The sequence below is a fragment of the Eucyclogobius newberryi genome, unplaced genomic scaffold (genome assembly GCF_026437365.1).
Source record: "Eucyclogobius newberryi isolate DKJ021-1_F unplaced genomic scaffold, fEucNew1.0.hap1 SCAF_18, whole genome shotgun sequence".
NCBI lineage: Eukaryota > Metazoa > Chordata > Actinopteri > Gobiiformes > Gobiidae > Eucyclogobius > Eucyclogobius newberryi.
Window position 1 is genome coordinate 13,717,600 of NW_027315812.1, and position 23,428 is coordinate 13,741,027.

At 41.9% G+C, this 23,428-nt stretch overlaps 1 protein-coding gene across 1 annotated transcript in view; it reads right to left on the bottom strand.

Moving 5' to 3' along the window:
• Window positions 1–11,456: 11,456 nt before the first annotated feature.
• Window positions 11,457–23,428, bottom strand: part of LOC140364960 (B-cell receptor CD22-like) — a 29,925-nt gene continuing 17,953 nt past the window's right edge. The window contains exons 6-9 of the mRNA XM_072451333.1: window positions 21,993–22,129; window positions 12,360–12,402; window positions 11,865–11,904; window positions 11,457–11,789 (exon numbers count right to left, since the gene is read on the bottom strand). Of these exons, the coding sequence (XP_072307434.1) occupies window positions 11,457–11,789; window positions 11,865–11,904; window positions 12,360–12,402; window positions 21,993–22,129 (553 nt within the window). The remainder of the gene's footprint in view (window positions 11,790–11,864; window positions 11,905–12,359; window positions 12,403–21,992; window positions 22,130–23,428) is intronic.

The window sequence follows — 23,428 nt, forward strand, 5'->3', positions numbered from 1 at the left end:
AACATTTACAGTCTCTGTGCAGCGGTGCCGCAAACTTTTACCAGAATTTTGACGATTTGGCCTTTAGAGTGTTCTATAAACAATAGTTTTTCAAAATGACATAATATTTTGCACACAGTTCTCATTTGCCATCCCCAAAACAAAGGTATGGGAGCCAAAGTCATATTTTGTACAGCGTAGCCGTAGCAATGACAGAAACATCCCATGTTATCCCTATAGGGAAACCACAAAATCTCTAAAATGACCACATTTTTACGCTTTAAACATTAACAAACTCCTCCTAGGGCGATAGCCCGATCAAGTTCATATTTGGGGAAAATCATCTACACAAGCGGGGCATCACTACGGTTTGAGTGGCCGAGCCATCTGCCTGAGGGCTTAAATGCGACCGCTTGGGCACTGATTGGGAGCGGGGAGGAGTAACTTGAGAGCGTTGATTGGTGATGAGGAGCATGTGCGGGGGCCATGATGCAGACGCCCCCTGTCCTTTCAGCCTCCTTCTTGGCCGGGAAAAACTGCATAACCTCTTTGGGATAAGCGCAGAAACCTGGAAGAGTCCATGGTGAAGTGAGGGATCTGACTCTCACAGACGGACAGGCGGGCGCCCGCTTGAGTGCGATGATGGCGCTGGGGAGAGGGGTCCTTCCATGGTGGCCGACGCCGATTCAAGTTAGGTCTTTCAGGTGAATTTACGCAGGCTTCATATGTCACAAAAGGGAAAACCGCAAAATCTCTAAAATAACCACATGTTTACGCTTCACACTTTAACAAACTCCTCCTAGGTTGATAACCCGATCAAGTTCATATTTGGGGAAAATCATCTACACAAGCAGGACATCAAAAGTTATCCATATTTTTATTCCAAGTGTCACGCTGGAGCCGCACATTTGACCGACATTTGTGTTAATTTGCACTGGTTAAGCACAGCAGAAAGCAGAGTCAGAAGGCCGGCGGCCCGCGAGGACCGTTGGATGCCGCTTGCGGCTTTAATTGTAAGTTGCAATCTATATATTTATTGACAAGTCGACGTGGACTCATGTCAGTATAATACAAACAAAACGATTCAACCATTAATGAATTGAAGAAAGAAAAAAGTTTCCCTTTTTCCCCAAAAACCCTCAAAAATGACTTCTATGTTATGAGTCTAACTATTTGTAAGCAGCACATTTGGAGAGGCATTACTGTAAGATAATATAGTTAATATAATAAATTCAACATTGACACATGCAAATAGATAGAATTTAAAATGTCAAGTATAAAAAAAAAACTTCTGCACTTTTATACCCGGAAAAATCAGCTGTTTAAACATCTCTAACATTGACAATACTATTTTTATACAATATTGGAAGAGGAGAATGGTATGGAAACAAGAACAGTAACAAATGTTGGTTTCAATTCAACTTATCTTAAAAAGCTGCACTTTAATAAACAAAGTAAAGAAAGTGAATCACATACACATATATTCGGTATACTTTACATTCCTTTATTGACACAATTAGCACACACCCGCCCTAACTTTAACCCTTAACGATCTCAATGGTAAAATAAAGGTTCATAAATAAATATACAACACTGAACACTTGTTGGATACTTTGAGTGAAGAGTACACAGTCAGGCCCGTAGCCAGGATTTCTATGGGGGAGTTATTTTTGTGTCAAGGTGGACCTTTTTAGTATTTTATTTTACCTTTTTTTATTTTAAGTATCAACCCAGTTTTAGCGAAAACGAAACTAGGTCATTTTAACCGTGTGCAAAAATGACCTAGTTTCATTTTGTGCTCGCTTCTGATTGGTCCTCATGGCTGGTGAGGCTCACTACCTCTAATATCTGTGGTCCCTCAAGTTGGGCTTAGCCCAAAAAGAAAGGGAGCGGGTTCATTCTGGCCAATATGATGTGGTTTTAGTGCAGTTACAGACAGTAACCCTCAAAAGGCAAAGACAGACTTTTTGCCTTCTGAGAGAGCTCCTCCCTCCAAAAAAGGTTGAACAGAACAGCAGAGGTGACATTTAGCTATTCAAGAAATTGTACATCTTGATGTTCTTTAAAACAATCAGTGACAAAACAAATATGAAAAATATGCCCCTGACAGGCCTCGGACTCACAACATAAAAGGGCCACAGACTGATGCTTTGCTGTCTAGGCTAGTCAGCCCTTAAAAGATGAAGGGCTGTTTTAGAATTAGACTGATCTTTATTGAAAGTAAAAGTCAGTCTTACCTTTAGCAGACACCTTCCTCAGTGAGCTGTTTGTCCTGTAGTTTCTCTGCTTTAGCATTGTAGATGAATAAAACCTGAGCCACTGCTACACCGACAACCACAATGAATTCATGGTTTGAATTGGTTATGTGCGGTTGTTGTCTATTCTACGTTAGATAAACTTTGTTTTTCAGCACATGTTCTGAATGTCTCTTTTTTCCAGTCGATCTGCTCTTCTTTATGCCCTTCACTTTTTGCAAAACCTCAGTTAAATGATAGAAAAGGCCAAATTAGTCAGATTCCGTGACATGCTGTAAACACCGCGCACTTTCTACGCTCCCGCCCACTTTATACATGCAGCTAATCATACATCAGTTCAACAAAAACAACCAATGAAACGGGTAAAGATACTTGAAACCACTGCTGATTTCGAACCCTGGTCATCTGCGTACCAACCCAGCGCTCTACCTGTTGCACTATCCACTCAGTGACATCATGATGCATTTTTAAAAGATTAAAAGATCCGGGGCTTTTGGACAGATCCGGGGCTCAAGCCCCAAAGCCAGGGCCTAGCTCCGCCCATGATAGACGGACCTTTTCGGCCCAAATGGGCGGTTCGTTAGAACCCCCCGGACCCCCCCTGGTTACGGGCCTGACAGTGTCCTGGTCCTTTTCCTGCACTGGCTTTAACTCATGTGGAAAGTCGATCTGACCATAATGGACCTCGTCATGTTTATTTGTATCTGATGGAATGTTTGTAGTTGTGAGGCTCTGAGGAAACAAGAAATTGCATTATGTTTGAAATCCAAAATCTTCCAAAAGTATCACATAATGTTTCACACTCCGGTGCAATCACGCTTGCCCAGGGTTTGCTCTTGGTTTGAGCCCAGTTTAGACCTGAAATACACATGATTTGGTCCTGTTCTAGTCCTGGTCTAGTCAAGGTTTAGTTCCTGGTCTCATCCTGGTTAGGGGCTCGGGCCCACTCGGGTGAATTGTTGATTGAATCAACAATTCACTGAACAATGCCCTGTCACTCACCAAGCCGAAGGCAGCGTTGCAACTGTTCGATCAAACATGCATCCAAACAACATATATTTCACTTACATATATTTCAAATGTAATTGAAATATATAACCAGCCCTCACCAGAAGTGGCCTGGCTGGTTTTCCATGAAGTAGCCATAACAATATCCCTTTATCCTCTTTGTTAAACATGTTTATATTCATCCAACATGTTAATAGTAAAAAACAAAAGAGAAAAAATATTGATATGCACCAGAATGTTTGATAATGTTGATTTTACCTGGCAAAAACAGGGAAGTGAACAAAACGACTGTTTCCATATTCGAACGATCTGACACACACAGACCTAGAGGTTCATGAAAAACAAAACAAGTAGATGATTATACATGTTTTATTGCACTGTGGAATATTTATTGGTTTTCTGATATACACTATTATGTTCAACACTATTTCATATGAAATTAATCTTTGAAAAGTATTGAATCAAAAACTTACCAAATAACTCGAAGATCAAGCAAAACGATAGAGATTTGTTGCAAAACTAGCGAAATGTAAGAGAAATGTTGGTTTCACAAAACTGATGCCACTCTGCATTCAGTGTTGGGGAAGTCACTCATTTCAACAATCCCTAAACATAGTAATGTTAAGACTGTTTAGTTACACAACCGCTTTTGTTAAATCCTAAATCAAGTACAAAAAGCCTGAAATGCCTTATCTTAGTAAGTCTCATTATTGCGACATCGTCTTGAATATTTCAGAAGACTCAAGAGGGTGAAGACCTCAGCCACCAACAAGGTTTTTCAAACAGTGTAAAACAAATTAAAACCATGTTGCGTTTAAATGCTTTTTGGAGTGATTACATTCACTCACATTCATTTCCTGGACCCTCAAACTGAAATACATTATTACACTTGCCTAACCTTAATCTAAACCCGAGCCTTAACCAAAGTGACAGTGATATTTTAACTTTAAACCGTGTTGTTAATGTAATGTTCAAGGATTTACCATTCGATTTTTGGTCCTCAAGATGAATACGCACACAAAATGAGCAAAACAAGGTGATAATAATGTATTGTGAATGATCAGCTTTTTAAATATATATATGATTATTGTTTAGTAAAATCAGTGAATAATCTGTGCCATTATTTAAACTCATCATATCCAAGAAGTACATTTGACAGCATATTCACAAAATGTTTTCAAGGGACAGAATCCTTAAGTGTTTCTTGTTCTATTATTATCTTTTTATATATATATTACATGATTTTTATCCCATATTATATGTGTAAGTGTGTTTTTTGGGAATTGTTCATTTCATTGATTGTTTTATTCAATGTTTTATTGGCATTTTATTTAACTCTTGTGATTGTTTCGTCTGTATTGTAGGGTCTCAAACTACAGGTATTCAGTTTATGATTAAGGAAGATTTCTTAGCAGAAACGAGACAAGACGGGGCACCAGGGTAAAACCCAAAAAGCTAAGATACGTTTTTTAATCGCGCTCATTAAAAGGTCTGAAGGGTGTTTCACGATTCAGGGACTCAGGGCCGGCCCAAGCCTTCAGGGGGCCCTAAGCGAAAACATTTTTGGGGGCCCCTCACCACGTCATCAGAATCAGTTTTATTGCCATTGTCAGTAAACAATTCACATATGGGAACTTTCTTCAACGCAAACAAAGCGCACCAAAACTCCAGGGCATCTGTTTGCCAGTTAGTTTATTCTCAACACCTCACAAGCTCAAATATTGATAACTTAAATCCCACAATGCAACTTGGTATTCCGCTGACATCACCTCTACTCCCTGTACAAATAACACACGTCCCAGATAAAATTGAAATGTTTTATTGCTCTATTAAAAGTGAATTACAATATAAATGTTTGTTCTGATCAGAACACCACACACTGGACTCCTGCATGAAACAATGCTGCGATGTGATTGGCTGATGGACCTTACGTGCATAAACCTTTACGTTCCTCTCATTGCACGTTAAGAAGTCAAAGTAAAACAGATATCACGAGTCACGATTGATCTCACACATGGTGATGTGAGAGAGAGAGACGCAAACTCAAACCCGCTCATCTCTGACTGAGGCTGCACAGGGGCCCGGGACAGGGGCCCGGGACATGGGCCGCACACTTTTCACTCCAAAGTCTCACGTCAGAGGTTCTGGACGAGACGGCGCTCGTCCGGACCGGATCTCCGCCTCTTAGTGACCCGGGGCATAGACGCCCCTCACCGGCCTCACCTGCAGCTCACACGGGCTGGTGTAAATGTGAAGCTTATTATCTTTCATTCAGACACATATTGTGCGCGGGGCAGAGCTCTCGTCGCCTCCAGCCTGAGCGAACTAACGTGACAGAATCGTGATGTTTCAAACAGCAGCATTAACCGTCTCTTTGTAAGAGAAGTTCAATACCTGGAGAGTGTTGTTGAGTTTGCAGTTTCTTTACATCGTCAAGAAGGTTCTTCTTTCGTTTTTCGGCATCGGGGGGATATATTCCTCTGGACATGAGGACCACGTTCTGTTGTGTTTATGTTTTGCTCTCGTTCTGCTCCCGCACAATGAAGTTGCCCAATCAGCGCAGGTTTGGTGTCTCGGTTGCCAGATTGTCATTACAAATAAATGCGGTTTGTGCGTTATATGTTACCGCTGTGTGCGCTGCCGCGCCAGCAGCGCTACTACACTAGTGTCGCACGCTGCGCTTGCACTTCTCATAAGACGCGTTGCCAGATTGGGGGCCCTACTAACGCCTCGGGGCCCTACGCGGCTGCTTAGTTCGCTTATAAGCTGGGCCGGCCCTGCAGGGACTTACACATAGTCTAATCAAACAAACAATAGTCAATAACTCTTTTGTGTAGTTTATTTATTAAAAGGGCAATCAAAAGGCACCGGAGCAGAAATTCATGCGGGTAAATCACAGGTGATGTTCGTATCAGATTTAACAGCAGGTCCATGCAGGTAATGTTAAACCAGAGTTTTGCCTTGAATAATCAAACGTGTCTATACTAATCTATATCAAAAAGAGGGAAAGTGAGACGCTAAGGGAGGAGGAACAGCTGAGTTCTACCCAAATCACGGCACAAAGGAACCGCACACTGAACTCGGCTTACGATTTTGTAGAACTCGGTCCGGCAGGTCCTTGTCCAGGCAGCGGCGTGGAGCGGTGTGGCGAAGGCAGTGGTGTGCCGCGATGTCCGTGACGCGGGGCGGCAGCGGTGGCGCGAAGCGGTGGCGTGAAGCGGTGGCGCGAGGCGGTGGCGGCGCATGTCAGCTGGTCCGTCTCGTGTGCGTGTCCGCCGGGCAGTCCGTGACGCAGGGCGTGGCGATGTCCGGGAGTTCCTTAGCGGTGGAACGCTTTAGCGGCGTGTTAGCTCCTCACGCGGCCTTTACTCAGATGAGAACGTAGCGCTGAGCCACGTAAACAGCGTAGATTACTTCAAAAATAGGAGAAGCGAAGTAGAAAAGAAAGTCTCTGTCCGGTTTAGCGCTTAAGCTTAGTTCCAGGTGTTTCCAGGTGTTTTCAGAGGGCGATGTGGCTGGCCTAGCCTTGTCAACCCACGTGGCGGACGCTTTGTTGAGACAAAAGAAAAGGTCAAAAGGCTCGTCCGTGGATACGGCTTCAAAGAGAAAGACAAAGGAAAAACATAAAGAGAAGAGTGAGCTTCTAGCTCGGAGCGTCGTTTTGTTGCCTAGCGCCGTAGGGCATGCTGGGAGCAAAAGGGGCGGGCGCTACTGCGACAACTTCCTGTTTAACATTTTCCTGGCCGAGAAAATAAAACTGGAGTAACGTAATTTTTGCCGAAAACACTAAACCTTGTTTTAACATTTACACGTTAAACACTTTTGGCAGTTTGTGCACATTATTTCTTGAGGTAGATACATTTTATTATTATTATTCTATTATTCTATTATTCTATTATTATTATTATTATTATTATTATTATTATTATTATTATTCTATTATTCTATTGGAGACTGAAGCCCATTATAATCTGGCCTCCATCTCTAAAAATGAGCTCTGTTTTTCTTTTCACCTGTTCACAGCCCTAGACTTACTTTACCCACATGCTGCTGTTCCTTTTGTTTATTGAGCTTCATCAAAATGTTTTCTATTACTTATATGATTATTACGTTTTTTTACGATTGAATAAACCCAATTTTGATGGTTTTGTTTTATTTAGCAAAACCCTACACACAATTAGCACAACCACAAACCCAATTATCAAAACACCTTAGCTCCTTTGCAAAATGAAACACTCTTGTAAAAAACATACACTAATTGATCAAAACCATATTTTTTTTACCAAATGAAACACACACGTTGCATATGACTTAACTATGTTTGCACCAGTTACACACTGCTGTGGAAAACCTTCAACACTTTGGGCTAATCCTGCTTCTAAGTGCACAGAGTCGTATGGGTGAAGTACACCGTGAATTTGCAAAACATGGCTCGGATTTTACAACTGGAAACACAATGTCTGCTCACACTTTGTGCAATAAAATACACACAGTGAACACTACACACACTTGTATGCATCACTGTAGACACCACACAGGACACAAGACTAATGCTGTTGACAGTGTAATTTATTTTTTTCCATATACTCAAGCCAACATGGCGGAAAAAAAAACATTTCCCAGTTTTCATGAACATAACATTTTATCCAGTACAAAAAAGAACCCTCCCAAACTCCTCCCCCTCTTCGTCCTGCTTGAAGTCTTCCTCTTCCTCTACCTTTACCTCTACCCCTACCTCCACCTCAACCTTCACCTCTGGCACGGCCTCTGCCTCCTTCTCCTCCTCCTCTTCCTCCTTCTCATCCTCACTCTTCCTCTTCCTCTTCCTTCCATGTTGGTTCAGTTTGGTGAACTCACATTTTTATAGTGCTTAAATCTGATTGGTGTGTCTATAATTAAGCGATCTTGTGTTTGGTCACCTGATGACAGTATTCAATGGATTGGCACATGGGTGTGGTCATTTGACAGTCAGTGCTTTAGAATTGAAATAGAAAATAGAATTGAATAGAAACCTCCAAATCCGAGGCCATGGTTCTCGACCGGAAAAAGGTGGCTTGCCCTCTCCAGGTGGGTGGGGTGTCTTTGCCCCAAGTGGAGGAGTTCAAGTATCTCGGGGTCTTGTTCACGAGTGAGGGAAGGATGGAGCGTGAGATCGACAGGCGGATCGGTGCAGCGGCTGCAGTGATGCAGTCGCTGCATCGGACCGTTGTGGTGAAGAGGGAGCTGAGCCGAAAGGCAAAGCTCTCTATTTACCGGTCGGTCTACGTTCCTGCCCTCACCTATGGTCATGAGCTTTGGGTAGTGACCGAAAGAACAAGATTGCGGATACAAGCGGTCGAAATGAGTTTCCTCCGCCGTGTGGCTGGGCGCTCCCTTAGAGATAAGGTGAGGAGCTCGGCCACACGGGGGGAGCTCGGAGTAGAGCCGCTGCTCCTCCACGTCGAGAGGAGCCAACTGAGGTGGCTCGGGCATCTGTTTCGGATGCCTCCTGGGCGCCTCCCTCGGGAAGTGTTTCAGGCATGTCCCACCGGGAAGAGGCCCCGGGGAAGACCCAGGACACGCTGGAGAGACTATGTCTCTCGGCTGGCCTGGGAACGCCTCGGGATCCCCCCGGAGGAGTTAGAGGAAGTTTCTGGGGAGAAGGAAGTCTGGGAGTCCCTGCTCAGACTGCTGCCCCCGCGACCCGGCCCCGGATAAAGCGGCAGAAGATGGATGGATGGATGGATGCTTTAGAATTGCAAGAAAGTGACATCTTGATAAACTTCTGTGTCTAAATACATACAACTGTGTTGAGTGTTGTAAATCACTGTGTGTGTTGTTTTGCACAAAGTGTGAACTGACTTATTGTGTTACAGTGGTGCAAATCTGAGGCCGAGTTTTGCTCCTTGAGTGTAAGGTTTTGATAATTGGGCTAAACTTTAGATTTTAGTGTTTATTCAATTGTAAAAAACTGTAAACATCAGTGTGTAACTGGTGCAAACATAGTTAAGTCATATGCAACGTGTGAGTTTCATATTGTAAAAAAATATGGTTTTGATAAGTTAGTGTAGAGTTTTTACAAGAGTGTTTAATTTTGCAAAGGAGCTAAGGTGTTTTGATAATCGGGTTTGTGATTGTGCTAATTGTGTGTAGGGTTTTGCTAAATAAAACGGTAACACTAAATGTTAATATTGTGACATCCCTAATTGCATTTATTCAACTACAGGTGTTTTTATTACTTTGCAACATGAGCAGGGGCATGGCAGGCCTAACATCACAAAGTTGCATTCAGTTGTTTGTCAAGCCCAAATTCACAACAGGAGTCGCCTCATAGGCTTCAAAAAATAAACAAAGTTAGAGGTCAAAGACAACCAGAACAGCGCCGGTGCGCATTTATACAAAGGAGGAACTCAAGAAACTGCGGAGAACCATCGTCTTACCCAGAGATCGTCACGTTATCCCGGCGGACATCCTAATATTTCCCCACATCCCTTTTTGGGAAATGGGAGGTTTTGTCTATAGGAGTTTTTGTTTATAAGAGTTCTTCTATTAAGAGTGTTTTTTAAACTTCCTATAATCTGTTATCTGTCCTTTTCCTCTGTATCTACCTGTGTTGTATCAATAAAATTTCCCCATGTGTGGACAATAAAGGAATATCTTATCTTATCTCATCTTATCTTATTTTTGTGAAAGAGTAACCCAAAGCAGCACACAATTAGAAGAGAAATTACACATGATTTCCACTGACGTCTGTAGTCATGAAGTAATTTGAGTTCCTGGTCTTGCCCCTCCTCATGTCCTTCACCTCCCCCTGCTGGACCCCTGCAGTTCACCTACAGAACCAACAGGTCTGTGGACGCCATCAACCTGGCACTCCACTTCATCCTGCAGCATCTGGACACACCGGGAACCTATGCCAGGATCCTGTTTGTGGACTTCAGCTCTGCATTCAACACCATCCTCCCTGCTCTGCTCCAGGACAAGCTCTCCCAGCTCAACGTGCCTGACTCCAGCTGCAGGTGGAGCACTGACTTCCTGATGGATCAGAGGCAGTGTATGCGGCTGGAGAAGAATGTCTCAGACACTCGGACTATCAGCACAGGAGTTCCACAGGGCTGTGTACTTTCTCCCCTGCTCTTCTCCCTGTACACAAACTGCTGCACCTCCAGCCATGACTCCGTAAAACTGATCAAGTTTGCGGACGACTCCACCCTGTGTTTCAGACGTCTGCTCCAGTAAGGTGAGTTGTGAGTTGGATCACTTTCTATCATTCTCAGCTTCACAGTGTATTTCTCAACCGGATGTATTGGAATATTATACTAATATTTGGTTTATAAAACCAGATAATGGGCCAGAGAAGAGACAGAGCACAGGTGAGTCACAATTTTCAATTTATCTTTGTACGTGTTTTCCACCGAGACCTGAAGCATCACATTATGTAAATGTTTTTCCACAGAGTTAGGTTAAGTTAATCTGCTAGCTATTACCTCTACCAATTATTTAAAAATAAATGCATGTTTTTTCTTCTTGATTCCATATTGTCCCACATATAACCTACAGGTAGAATCAGTTCAGACCAATGTGCAGACGCCTTTAAAATGCAATCTGAGAAATCCATATCATCTACACACAACAGTCACACTCTGCACCTTCTCCAGAGCCACCTGTTTTGGGGACTGTTAACCTCAAAGTAGAATATAAATTATTAAAATGTAACACATAAACACAAGCCACTGCACAGTGAAGGAATAAAGGCCATGGTCCATGCTGTGGGTTCTATAGCACATTATATTAGTCTACATTATCTATACACATCATACATAACATTATTTACCAAACAGACAAAACATTTTCACTTCATCCTTTTCTGGATCAATTCTTCACTCATTATTCAAGGACATGCATTGTTTGGTTTGGTGTCTATATGAATAAAATTTATTTGTAAATTGTGTTCTTAGTGCAACACGTGTGAGACATATTATTATACATAATGCACTGTCACAAATCAATAAGAGCAACGCTGTGACCAAACTGAGAAACACAAATAATGCAGCTGCAAAACTGTCTTAGGAGCGGCCTCGCACTTTAAAAGGAGCTGTGAGCTGCTCCCATGACCCTTATATGATGTATCCTGTCATAGTCAGTGCAATCCCTCGTTCTTCCAGGAGTGTTCCATTGTAGAAGAAGATTCAGTTTTAATCATCTGGACACTATTTTTTTTTAAAACATGCAATGTTACTTCTTCATTACTTTGGCATAGAGGCTTTCATCAGCATCTTTAACCTGCCCTTCTTCTGACTTTGACAGTTGGACCTGGGAATACACAGTGTTTTCTTCTTCTGTGTTTGGGACCTCTTTAGGGCTCATCTTGGAAAAGTCAAGCTCTCCATAATGGATGGTTTCTTCTTCTGTGGCTTTAACCTGAAACACTTGGATCTGGGAGTAAACCGTCTCCTCTTTCGGTTCATCGTCTGAATGAATATTAGAAGCAGCTTTGAACGCCGTTTTGGAGAAGTCAATTTCTCCATAATGGATGGTTTCTTCTACTTCTTGTACAAATGTCTCTTGCTGCAACACAACATGTGTTTTATGTTTTTTTCAATTTCAATTTAAAATAAAATGCATTGAATTATTGAATTTTACCTGTGTGTCTTTTGGACTTTGACATTTGACTTTGAAACACCTGAAAAAAAGAAAGTACAGGGAACTGAACACTTTAAAGGTGCAACATGTGATTTTTCTGGTGGGGGTAAGCCATTTTCTTGTCTCCATGGAGATGTTTTTTCTTCGCTGGAATCCACAGTATTGCAGTAAACTTAGCTATCTTGCATATATTAGAATACAATGTGTTTGTATTGCACAAAATAACTTGACAAAAATGCATTGTTTATAGTGAACCTCTCCACAGACATGACCTGTAGCTTGGCCTGGTGGCGTCACTTGCTTGACTTTATGAAGATTCACTAGTTTAATGCCATACTGCGGAACATTCCAAGCAAAGCAAAAGAAGTAGAATTCCCTCCATCCAGAAACAGTTTTGGTTCTAGAATAAACCACCAAAAGAAAAAGCAGACTCCCACAGGAGTTGGAAAATGACATATACAACTAAAGTTATTTATAGAGAGTGAGATTACTCACCAGACAAATAGACCCAGGCTAATGACCACCAGAACTCCAATAACTGCTCCAAGAATGACACCCCAAACGTTTGATTCTTCTAAAAACATCAACTAGATTAGAAATGCAGATACTTGAAGGACCAGGTGTTTGATCAGGCTCCTGTTCCTGCTGAATTTAAATCTTACAAAGTAAAACTGGTTCTTTTAATAGGACAGTGTCAAGTTCAGGATAAAAAGGCCACAAAATGTATTCATGGAGATAGTCGACATATGGTCGACTTGCACTTGCACTAAAGCACTTCTTAAGAAGGGCTTTAGTGCAAGTGCAGGATTACTATTGCAACAACACATCATCAGTAGGGTAAAACTAACCTGTCTCACGACGGTCTAGTCTTAGTCTTAGTGCAAGTCTTATAGAGCTTTTTTTTTTAATACCAACAGTTTTACTTTCATTTAAAATAAAGGCTAAGTTTTAAATTGGTCAGTTTAAAACCGTTTCCTAGATAACTGTGATAAAATGTAAATATATGATTATATTTCTGTGATGTGTTTTATCTGCATAATAGTGATATGACGACATTTGTATATTATCTACATCATTAGTCTAAGAGAAAAATGGCATGTGTGACAAACTGCATTTGTGAAGGTGTCGTAAAGATGGAGCACAGGAATGTTTACTCCTAGGGAGGGGTGTAACACCCCAGGGGAGAATGGGTAAAACATTCACCAAGACTCTTATCGCAAGGCAAGGCAAGTTTATTTGTAGAGCACATTTCATACACAAGGCAATTCAAAGTGCTTCACAGCAGGAAAAATGCATTCAAATCACAAAGAAATTACAGAAACAGAAATACAATAAAATTAACTAAATTAAAAAATATAAATCCAACTGATTGTCTAAACTAATAAAATCACAAACAAAAGAGAAGAGTGCAAAGAAAAAAATCCTTTCAGTCATATGCGCAGCTAAACAAAACTGTTTTTAGCTTAGATTTGAACATTGTCAGAGTAGAAGCCTGTCTCACGTCTTCAGGAAGACTGTTCCAGATTTTAGCTGCATAAAACTGAAACGCAGATTCCCCATGTTTAGTCCTGACTCTGGCACCAGCAGGAGGCCGGTCCCTGAGGTCCTCAGAGTCCGAGATGGTTCATATGGCACTAACATGTCCAAGATGTACTTTGGTGCTAGGCCTAAGGAAGAAAGACTGATGTAAAGACAAGTGCCTTGATGTGAAGCTGACCAATGAGAAATGTGACCCGCCTATTCCATAATATCTAATAAAACCAACCTGCATGAGAAAAAACGTTGTGAAACCAGGAGGGTCGCCAGGCTGCTTACAACAGCCTGGGTGACCCGGTCCGACGGTTTCTCCCATGCATGCCACACAAACGTCTGATGTGTCTGTGTCGTTTCCTATTCTAAGTTGAATTGTGTTCTCTGTGTGTCAAAGAATAGCATTGGTGTACAGTGATCCCTTGTTTATCGCGGGGGTTACGTTCCAAAAAGAACCCGCGGGAGTCGAAATCCGCGAAGTAGAAACCTTTATTTTTTTTACAGTTATTATACAATGAAATACTCCATAAAACATTGAAGCTCACGCGCGCCGCTCTCACTGGCCTCTCACGCGCAGCGCCGCTCTCACCGGCGTGTCCCGCAGCTCACACGCACGCTCTCACCGGCCTCACAAACTTCAATTTGGCAAGCGGTTTTACGTACGTGTACATATTAATCCATAACGTTATTGACACACAGGTAGAGAAGACGCGGAGAGACTGTTTAGCCAATTAGAATGGAGAACACGATGCATGATGAAAATCCGCGAAGCAGCGAGACCGCGAAAAGTGAACCGCGTTATAGCGAGGGATCACTGTATGTCTAATTCCATGACATTTTCTGGTCCTTTGAGCCGGATGACAAGCTGGCCTTCGCGGAGATTGAGCGGTGAATCGGTGAAAGTCTGTGTGCAGCAGAAGGAAGTCAACCTTTGCCGTGGCTGCCCATCACACCTCATTCTCCGCGAGGAGAGCGCGTCGTTTCGAGGCAGCAGGAGAACACAGGCGACGCAGAAGGTCAGACAAAACTTTGTGTGTGAAAAAGAGTTAGCCATAAAACGTTTTATGCACTAGTTTAATATTTACTGGAAAAATATTTTAGGCTTTTAAAGCCCAGTTTGATATTACTGAGGAAATATTGTAGGCTTTTAAAGCCCAGTTTGATATTACTGAGGAAATATAGGCTTTCGGCCCAGTTTGATATTACTGTGGAAATATTGTAGGCTTATGGATGAGATACGTTTCTCACATAAGCGGGATTTTGATATTGCTGAAAAATATTGGTTGGCTTTATGTAGATAAGTTTCTCACATAAAGGAGTTAAATTGCTCACCACGAGTTTAAGTTTCTCACCGAAAGAAAATTATGATGCCTTATGTACGAGTTGTTACTGACATAAAGACGTGTGAATGTAAGCGCTGTGCACAAGCGAAGTAAGCAAGAGAGAAGTGTGAATGTGTGAATGAGGGTTAATAAGTGATTAACTAACAAGTGTGAATCACAATTAATCATACAAGGGTCACAAGGCGTTATTCTGAGAGATCTAAAATTTGCAGACACGGGTGAATCTTAAACACCAAGTTTATGTCCGGTGGAAAATCAATAAGAGATTATATTCTTTGGATGGAGACTTCCAGTGTGCTCAGAGACGTGGCAGAGAGGGGGAGATAAGGGGGGTCAAGAACACAGGAGAAGGGAAGAGAAAGCAGTTCAGAGGACGCTCTGAAGGTGAATGAATTAGGCGAACTAAACCCAGCTGGTTTAAATTTTAGTATTGAGAGCTCTGTAGAACAAATTTTAAGGGTTTTTGTTTTGATTGACAACAATCAACTATAAAGATTTTATTAAACTTGATAAGAGATGAAGATTAATTCAGATTTTTAATAGATGCCCAATATTTTGGGGAATGTGATCACAAGACAGGACACTTTCTGTCCCCGACATAGAAGACAAAAGTTGTGTTTTTACGGTATTGTGTTTTTTTTTGTGTGCACAAAACAAAGCTAGGTTTTGTTTTGTTTTGTTTTATTTTTGGACTTAATGCATGACTAGATGAAAGTACAGGACGAAAAAGAGACAGAAGTGTTCTTAAATTTAGGATAAAATACAGGCACAGGCCTGGAGTGAGACCAATATGGGTAAATGGATGACTACTGATGTTTTTGGTGGGACACGGCAGAACGGAAAGTAAACCAGAAAAGGCAAACTAGAAAATCTACCGAGTGTACGTACTAAATTTGGGTGGAAACATGGGAAGAAATTAGAGGCAATAGGAAAATTTGGAACCACATTGTCGACATTGACGAAAGAAAAACCACAGCCCTGTGACGTTATGAAGCTAGATCAAGCGACATATGACATTGTGTGACCAAACCACACCAGGACCAGGTATGACTTACGACAAAGCTGTGCATTAACTAGGACTGCAGGTTATATCAATAAGTTAAATAGTGACGTGCTAATGCCCTCCCAAGGACATGACTGTGTGTCATTAACTAAGGCAATTGACGCAGAAGTGGGGGGACATTGGACATGCTGTGATAAAATGTAAATATATGATTATATTTGTGTGTTAAAAGTTATCTGCATCATTAGCCTGGGGGGAGGGAAAGGCATGTATTTCTAATAACATGTGTGAAGATGTTGTAGAAGCAGCCGTGAGGAATGTTCCTCCCATCCTGGGGACCAGATGGGTAGAACATTCACCAAGGTTTTTATCTCTAAAGATAATACCAAAGAGTCGTAAAAGACAAGTGCCTTGATGTGAAGCTGACCAAAGAGAAATGTGACCCGCCTCCTTTTTATGTGTGATTTTAATAAAATGACTTGTAAGAGGGAGGAACGCTGAGAGTGATTTTGGAAAGTCGTTCAGGTTGCTTACAACATCTTGACTCGGCTAAGCCTTCCTCTCCCTTGCAAGCCACACAAAAGACTGACGTTTCTGTGTCGTTTAATATTCTAAGTTGAATTATGTTCTCTGACTGTTAAGTAATAGCATTGATTCATGTGTAATTTCTTGACATTTTAGTGGTCCTTCGAGCCGGATGACAAGCTGTTCTTCGTGGAGAGTGAACTGCAAATCGGTGAAGTCTGTGCACAGCTAAAGGAAGTCCACTTTTCCCGTGGCCACCCATAAGCGCCTCATTCTCCGCGGGAACAGCCCGTCGTTTCGAGTCAGCGGAGAACAGACGACAAAGAGGTCAGAAAAATGTTGTGTGTGAAAAAGAGTTAGCCACAAAACGTTTTATGCATTTAGTTTGATATTTACTGGAAAAATATTGTATGCTTTTATGCGCAGTTAGGTATTACTGAGGAAATACCCAGTTTCATATTACTGAGGAAATATTTTAGGCAGTTAGGTATTACTGAGGAAATATTGTAGGCTTATGGATGAGATAAGTTTCTCACATAAGCAAGGCAGTTAGGTATTACTGAGGAAATACCCAGTTTCATATTACTGAGGAAATATTGTAAGCTTATGGACGAGATAAGTTTCTCACATAAGCAGGGAGTTTAAATTGCTCACCACGAGATAAGTTTCTCACCGAAAGTGATTTAATGTATGCTTTGTGTACGAGTTTGTTACTGACATAAAGACGAGTGAATGTAAGCGCTGTGCACGGGCGTGGTAAGTAAGGAAGTGTGAATGTGTGAATGAGGATTAATAAGTGATTCACTAACAGGTGTGAGAATCACAATTAATCATACAAGGGTCACAAGGCGTTATTCTGAGAGATCTAAAATTTGCAGTCACGGGTGAATCTTAAACACCACGTTTATGTCCGGAGAAATCTAATAAGGAATTTCTCTAGAAGCTTGACATTAACCGTGACTGTAAAGCAAGTAGCATTTCTCTCAGACGACCGAGACCAAATAATGATGGAGCCAGAATTGTCACCCCAAACTGTAAGACCAAAAGACAAAAGAAAGGTCAAAAGAGATGAGGATCTGACAGATGCTGAATGGATGCGCAAGTATAATCCAGAAACTGTAAAATTTCTCCAAAAATGGAGGAAGAAATACGGGTTTAATGGGACTTTAGGAGTAGAAGCGACAGAAAGATTAATGGGAGGGTTGATAACTCATGATGGCATGAAGGGAAGAACTAAACAAAACCCAGGAAAACAGATAATAGCCGCTCAGGCCTGGTTAAAAGAATCCAGATCACGAGCAGAAAGAAAGGAAATACTGGAAAAAAGAACCGGTATTTTTGCAGTTGCTAGAAAAGAAGATAATACTGGGGAAAATTGGCCGCAGCGACGACCCCCACTGGTGGTGCCGGGGGAGGAGGCGGGACCAGGACCAGGGGAAATCCAGGAAGCAGTAGAGGCACATTCACATGACGAAAAGAGTGTGTCAACTTTTAGACAACAGAAAAGAGCTCAAAATTGGGAAGCAAAATTACCGGTAGAACAAAGTCCTCCTCCATATAATACTTACCCAAAGCCAGTATCAAAATTGTATCCAGCACTACCTACGTTAAGTGTTCCCGTAGATTATGCCCCAGAGGGAGCAAAATTAGTGCAGGCTGATCCATTTAAGGAAGGATCGAGCAGAGTGTTGCGGGATCGTGAAAGTTTAAAGAAACCTCAAAGATACTGTGAGGAATATTCAACAGCAGAGGCATATCCAGCAATTGAAGTCCCAGACGGGGCGGGAGGGACGACATACGTGTATAGGTCATGGACTTTAGGTGACGTTAAGGCCGCTCTAGAAGGAGTAACGAAACGAAATGTACACATTGATAGATGTCTTAATGAATTATCACTCCTGATAACACAGTACAGACTAAATGAGGCAGAAATACAACAGGTCCTAATGCAACTTCTGGGCCTTCATTGGATACAATTAAAGGGGAATTGGGATCCGTTTAATGCAGGAGTAGCTAGACCATATAATGATGTACCGGGGGATGGGGCTACGACAATGGCCAGAGTGCAAGAAGGAGCAGGAGGGGGAGTTTGGGGCAGGGCAAGGGCACATTTTACGAGGCCGGCGGATTATCTGAAGATAGCGCAAACTAAACAGGGGGATGTAGAAACAGTTCAAGAGTTTAGAAGCAGGCTTACGGGGATATTTAAAGATAACAGTGGAATCCCAGAAGACGCAGCTGCTGATAGCGTTTATCAGCAGCAGTTGAAAAGAGCAGTAATGGACGGACTTAAGCCCCAAATCCAATGGTGGCTGAAGAAAAATGATGTACATATGGCAACAGGAACACTCGAACAGTTCACAGAACAAGCAGTGCATGCAGAATCAGTGGAAAAAGAAAAACAGAAAAAAAGTAAATTAACAGAGGCGTATGTTATGGTGCCATTAGAAGAATGCGTCCAGACAAGCGTAGGAAAGAGGGGAGCAAGGGGAAAAACAGGTTACAGAGGGGGATATAGAGATAAGAAAAGAGAGGAACAAAGAGAGGAGGATTGGAAATTGGGAAAGTGTTTTCTCTGTCACAAAACTGGACATGTGGCGAATAAATGCCACAAAAAGAGGGACAGGAGAAGAACTGAGGAGGATAGTGAAGAAGAGGAAGAGGCATGACTAGATAGGAAAAGTGAGTGCAGGACAAAGGAGGGTGGCTTGGACAAGAAACAGACAAAGAATGAGGGGGACGAAGAGACAGAAATGTTTTTAAATTTAGAATATGTCAACTATAAACACAGGCCTGAAGTGACGATATGGGTAAATGGGAAATTACTGATATTCTTAGTCGACACAGGAGCAGAACGGACAGTGTAGGTGTGACTGCACCAGGGGAGGCTGTAGTAAAGATGATATCAGCAAATGGACAAACAAAAAGAAATCCACTGAGTGTACCTACTAAATTTAGGTGGGAAGAAACAGGGGAAGAAATTTTAGCAACAGCTGTGATGGATTCAAAGTGTCCGCATAATCTTTTAGGAAGGGACCTAACCACAGCACTAGAAATGGCTATACTGCCTCTGACAGACGGGACAATGACCGTTATGAAACACCCGTTACATGAACCCATCAGCGGAGCATATGTCACAGAAGGGACAGGATTGCCATACTATTCATGGACACTAGATTTACCTACAGGTGACTCAGGAGAAATAGTAACCACACTGTTGACATTGGCAAAAGAAAACACAACCAGCCCCCGTGACATTAGAAAGCGAGATCAGTTACAAATGACGTTGCGTTACAAAGCCACACCAGGACCAGACATGACTTACGACGAAGCTGTGAATAAACTAGGTCCGCAGATTATTACAATAACTAATCTGTATTATCATGAGGGAACCTCGTATTGCGATGTAGACGTGAGTGAAAACGTAACATTGCTAATGTCCTCCCAGGAAAAACGGCATCTGCCATTAACTAAAGCAAACAATGCCAGGTGGGAGGATATGGGACGGATAGTCAAAGATAACAGACGAGCTAAAGACTGGGAAAACACAGGAGAAGGGAGAAAGCAGATTAGCAAGAGGACAGGATGGACAAGATGTCCGTTATCTTTACGTATCACAGTGACAATTTCAGCAACACCACCTCAGGGGGGGTTGACGTGATGGGTAATAGGAAAAGTTAAAATTAACAGGGAAAGAATTTGACATTCTAAAGTAAATACCTGAAGGATTGTTGAGATTCAATCAAGAATTGAATAGATTTAAATAAGACAATATCATCTAAATTTAGACGTTATAGAAGTTATGAAAACCAGTGATAACAGGACTTAAACATTATAGGACTCAGGACGGAGGCAAGAGATGGTTAGACTGATAAAATGATGTGCCTTATGGACAAGGGGAAGGTTTAGGATCATTTTGATTGTTATACACATATAGACTTGCTAGAACAAACTAATACACAATGTTTGTAAAGCACCACATGAGCAGGTGTGAGAGATTGAGTTTGAAACTCACCTGAAGCACATATAGAAGATTAGCACATATTACATTAGATGGGTGATTTTATTCAGGCCACACCCACAGAGGAGATGTGAAATTGTTAATTATGTGAAGAATTCTAAGTTGTGAACTGACCCTTATGGCCAGCTCAACGGGGGAATTATTGAGATAATTATTATTGTTTGATGTATTTGAATCACACACACACACACATACATACACACACACACACATACATACATACGCGCGCACACGTGGACACCAGAAATGTAGTAGTTTAAAACTTTTAGAGTTTGAAACATTCAGAGATTGAAACATTTAGAGTTTGAAACATTTGGAGTTTGAAACAAATGGTGGTAAAACAGATCGCAGAGGCAGTGTCGGATTATAGACACACAGGGTGGGGGCCCAGCGCCGTGGAAGGGGGGGCTCAGCCAGGGATGTGACCACTGAACTGTGAAAGGTCAAGAGGTGACATTGCGGAGTGTAAGACAGACGCAATTCCATCTCTTCCTTGATTACATCTTGGATTAGTGAACGTTGTAAACTATCTGGATTATAGAATTTTGTTTAAATGTAGAAGTTTGAGAAATGGGCAAAGCCATCTCTCAAAAAGGAGGGAGATGTACGTGTAAACAAATATTCAGAATCAATAATTACTAAAAAAAAAAATACACTGAACTGTCGAAAAGACTTTGTTTATCACCGCAGCAGAACGTGTTGGAGATATGGTGTTTACAGAGACGATCCAAGTGGGACAGCCAGTGGACGGAGCCACACCGTGTCGTCCTCACACCGACCATTGGAGGGACGAGAACATGGGTGCTCTCATGGGAAAGTGAGAGAAGCGCCGGACAACACAGCGGCGGACAACACAGCGGCGGACAACACAGCGCCGGACAACACAGCGCCGGACAACACAGCGGCAGATCCATAAGATCTACAAGACGCAGGACTTCGGTGTATTCTTCATTTTTGTATGCAGTGAACACAGAGGCCACAGCGCGTAAAGTGCTACACTCTGCTACAATGAACGGGAGCCAGAGACAGCAAAAAGACGTACGTGTTATCATCATCGCAGCGACGGCGGTAATATGGGTGCTGACACCTGTATTATGCATCGGACAGTCGGGACCACGTGAGAGAACAAACAGCAAGCCAAAGGTACTCTGGGCACCCAACCCATGTTCTAATAGATCAGCATCCACTTGGATGCCACAATTGTGTATACCTGTGAATGAAACATACATTTTTGAAATTCCATACGTAGATCTGAAATACAGGGGGAAGAAAATAAGTGATACCAATAAAAAGCAATTAACGCCAGACACCTTTCTATACATGGCAACGGGTGCACATATTGCAACAAATATGTGGATACAAGAAGCATTAGCAGTGGCAAGACCTCTGCGAAAGGATTGCATAATATGCATGACAGCACGACCACAGTTATTATTAGTAGATGCGATAATAGTAAACACAATATGCATCCAACACCTAGCCAACAGAACCATGAATAATAAACTATGTGCCAATTATGACAGAGCATTTCCAAAATTGACAAATAATATGGAACAGCCATTGTTTACATTACCTAAAAGCGCCTTTTTTGTCTGCTACAACATAACTACATGCAAAGTTAATGAAATATGCCTTAAGATGGGAAATGTACCAGTTCATATGTGTAACCTAACTGTGCAGATAGCGGGAGGAGGTCTCTTGGATACCCAACGCCAGGATGTATGGTGGTGGTGTGGGGACACCGTGCTGAGAGGACACTTGGAAGCAAAGGGAGTAGGACTCTGTGCCTATGTATCGCTCTTGTGGCCAGCCGCGGCCATAACAAGCATCACCCAGAACCATACTGAAAGGTCAAGGCGAGACGTTAGTGGACAATCTGGTATGCTCCCAGTAGCACCTGATACTACGTATATAGATCCTATTGGGGTACCCAGAGGAGTCCCTGATGAGTATAAGCTGGCTGACCAAATAGCAGCAGGGTTTGAGGGCCTTCCGCTTGTCTCTGCGATATTTCCCATCACGCCGCACAAAAATGTGGACAGAATTAATTATCTGTCTTTCCAATTACAAAGGTTGACTAATCTGACTCACAATTTAGGACTTGCTCTCGGGTCACAGTTGCATCACACCGCTTTAATGGCGTGGCAAACTCGAATGGCAGTAGACATGTTATTAGCTGAAAAGAAAGGAGTTTGTTCGATTTTCAAAGGTCAATGTTGTACATTCATTCCTAATAATACAGCCGCGGACGGCTCAGTCACAAACACTCTGTCACAATTGAGAACTATGTCTAGAAAAATTAAAGAACACACTGGAATAGACAATAAAATCTCAGAATGGTTAGAAAGCTGGTTTGGCAGGTGGACTGGTATCGTGGTTCCGGTACTGACCTCACTGTTGGTAATAATTGCCTGTTTTGTGTTTTGTGGATGTTGTTGCATACCAATGTGTAGACACACTATAGAACGTACAGTGGAAGAAGCAATCACAAGCCGAGGGCATCATAGTTATGCCTTAGTAGCTATAGAAGAAGATGAAACTGACAATGCATGACCCTTTGAGTGTAAAATGTATTATGTTCACACCAATATGAAAAACATGTTGAAAACTGAAAAGAGTGATGTGTTCGGATATGAGAAAGTGGGCTAATGCTTTGATAAACAGGAGGGAAATGTGATAAAATGTAAATATATGATTATATTTGTGTGTTAAAAGTTATCTGCATCATTAGCCTGGGGGGAGGGAAAGGCATGTATTTCTAATAACATGTGTGAAGATGTTGTAGAAGCAGCCGTGAGGAATGTTCCTCCCATCCTGGGGACCAGATGGGTAGAACATTCACCAAGGTTTTTATCTCTAAAGATAATACCAAAGAGTCGTAAAAGACAAGTGCCTTGATGTGAAGCTGACCAATGAGAAATGTGACCCGCCTCCTTTTTATGTGTGATTTTAATAAAATGACTTGTAAGAGGGAGGAACGCTGAGAGTGATTTTGGAAAGTCGTTCAGGTTGCTTACAACATCTTGACTCGGCTAAGCCTTCCTCTCCCTTGCAAGCCACACAAAAGACTGACGTTTCTGTGTCGTTTAATATTCTAAGTTGAATTATGTTCTCTGACTGTTAAGTAATAGCATTGATTCAT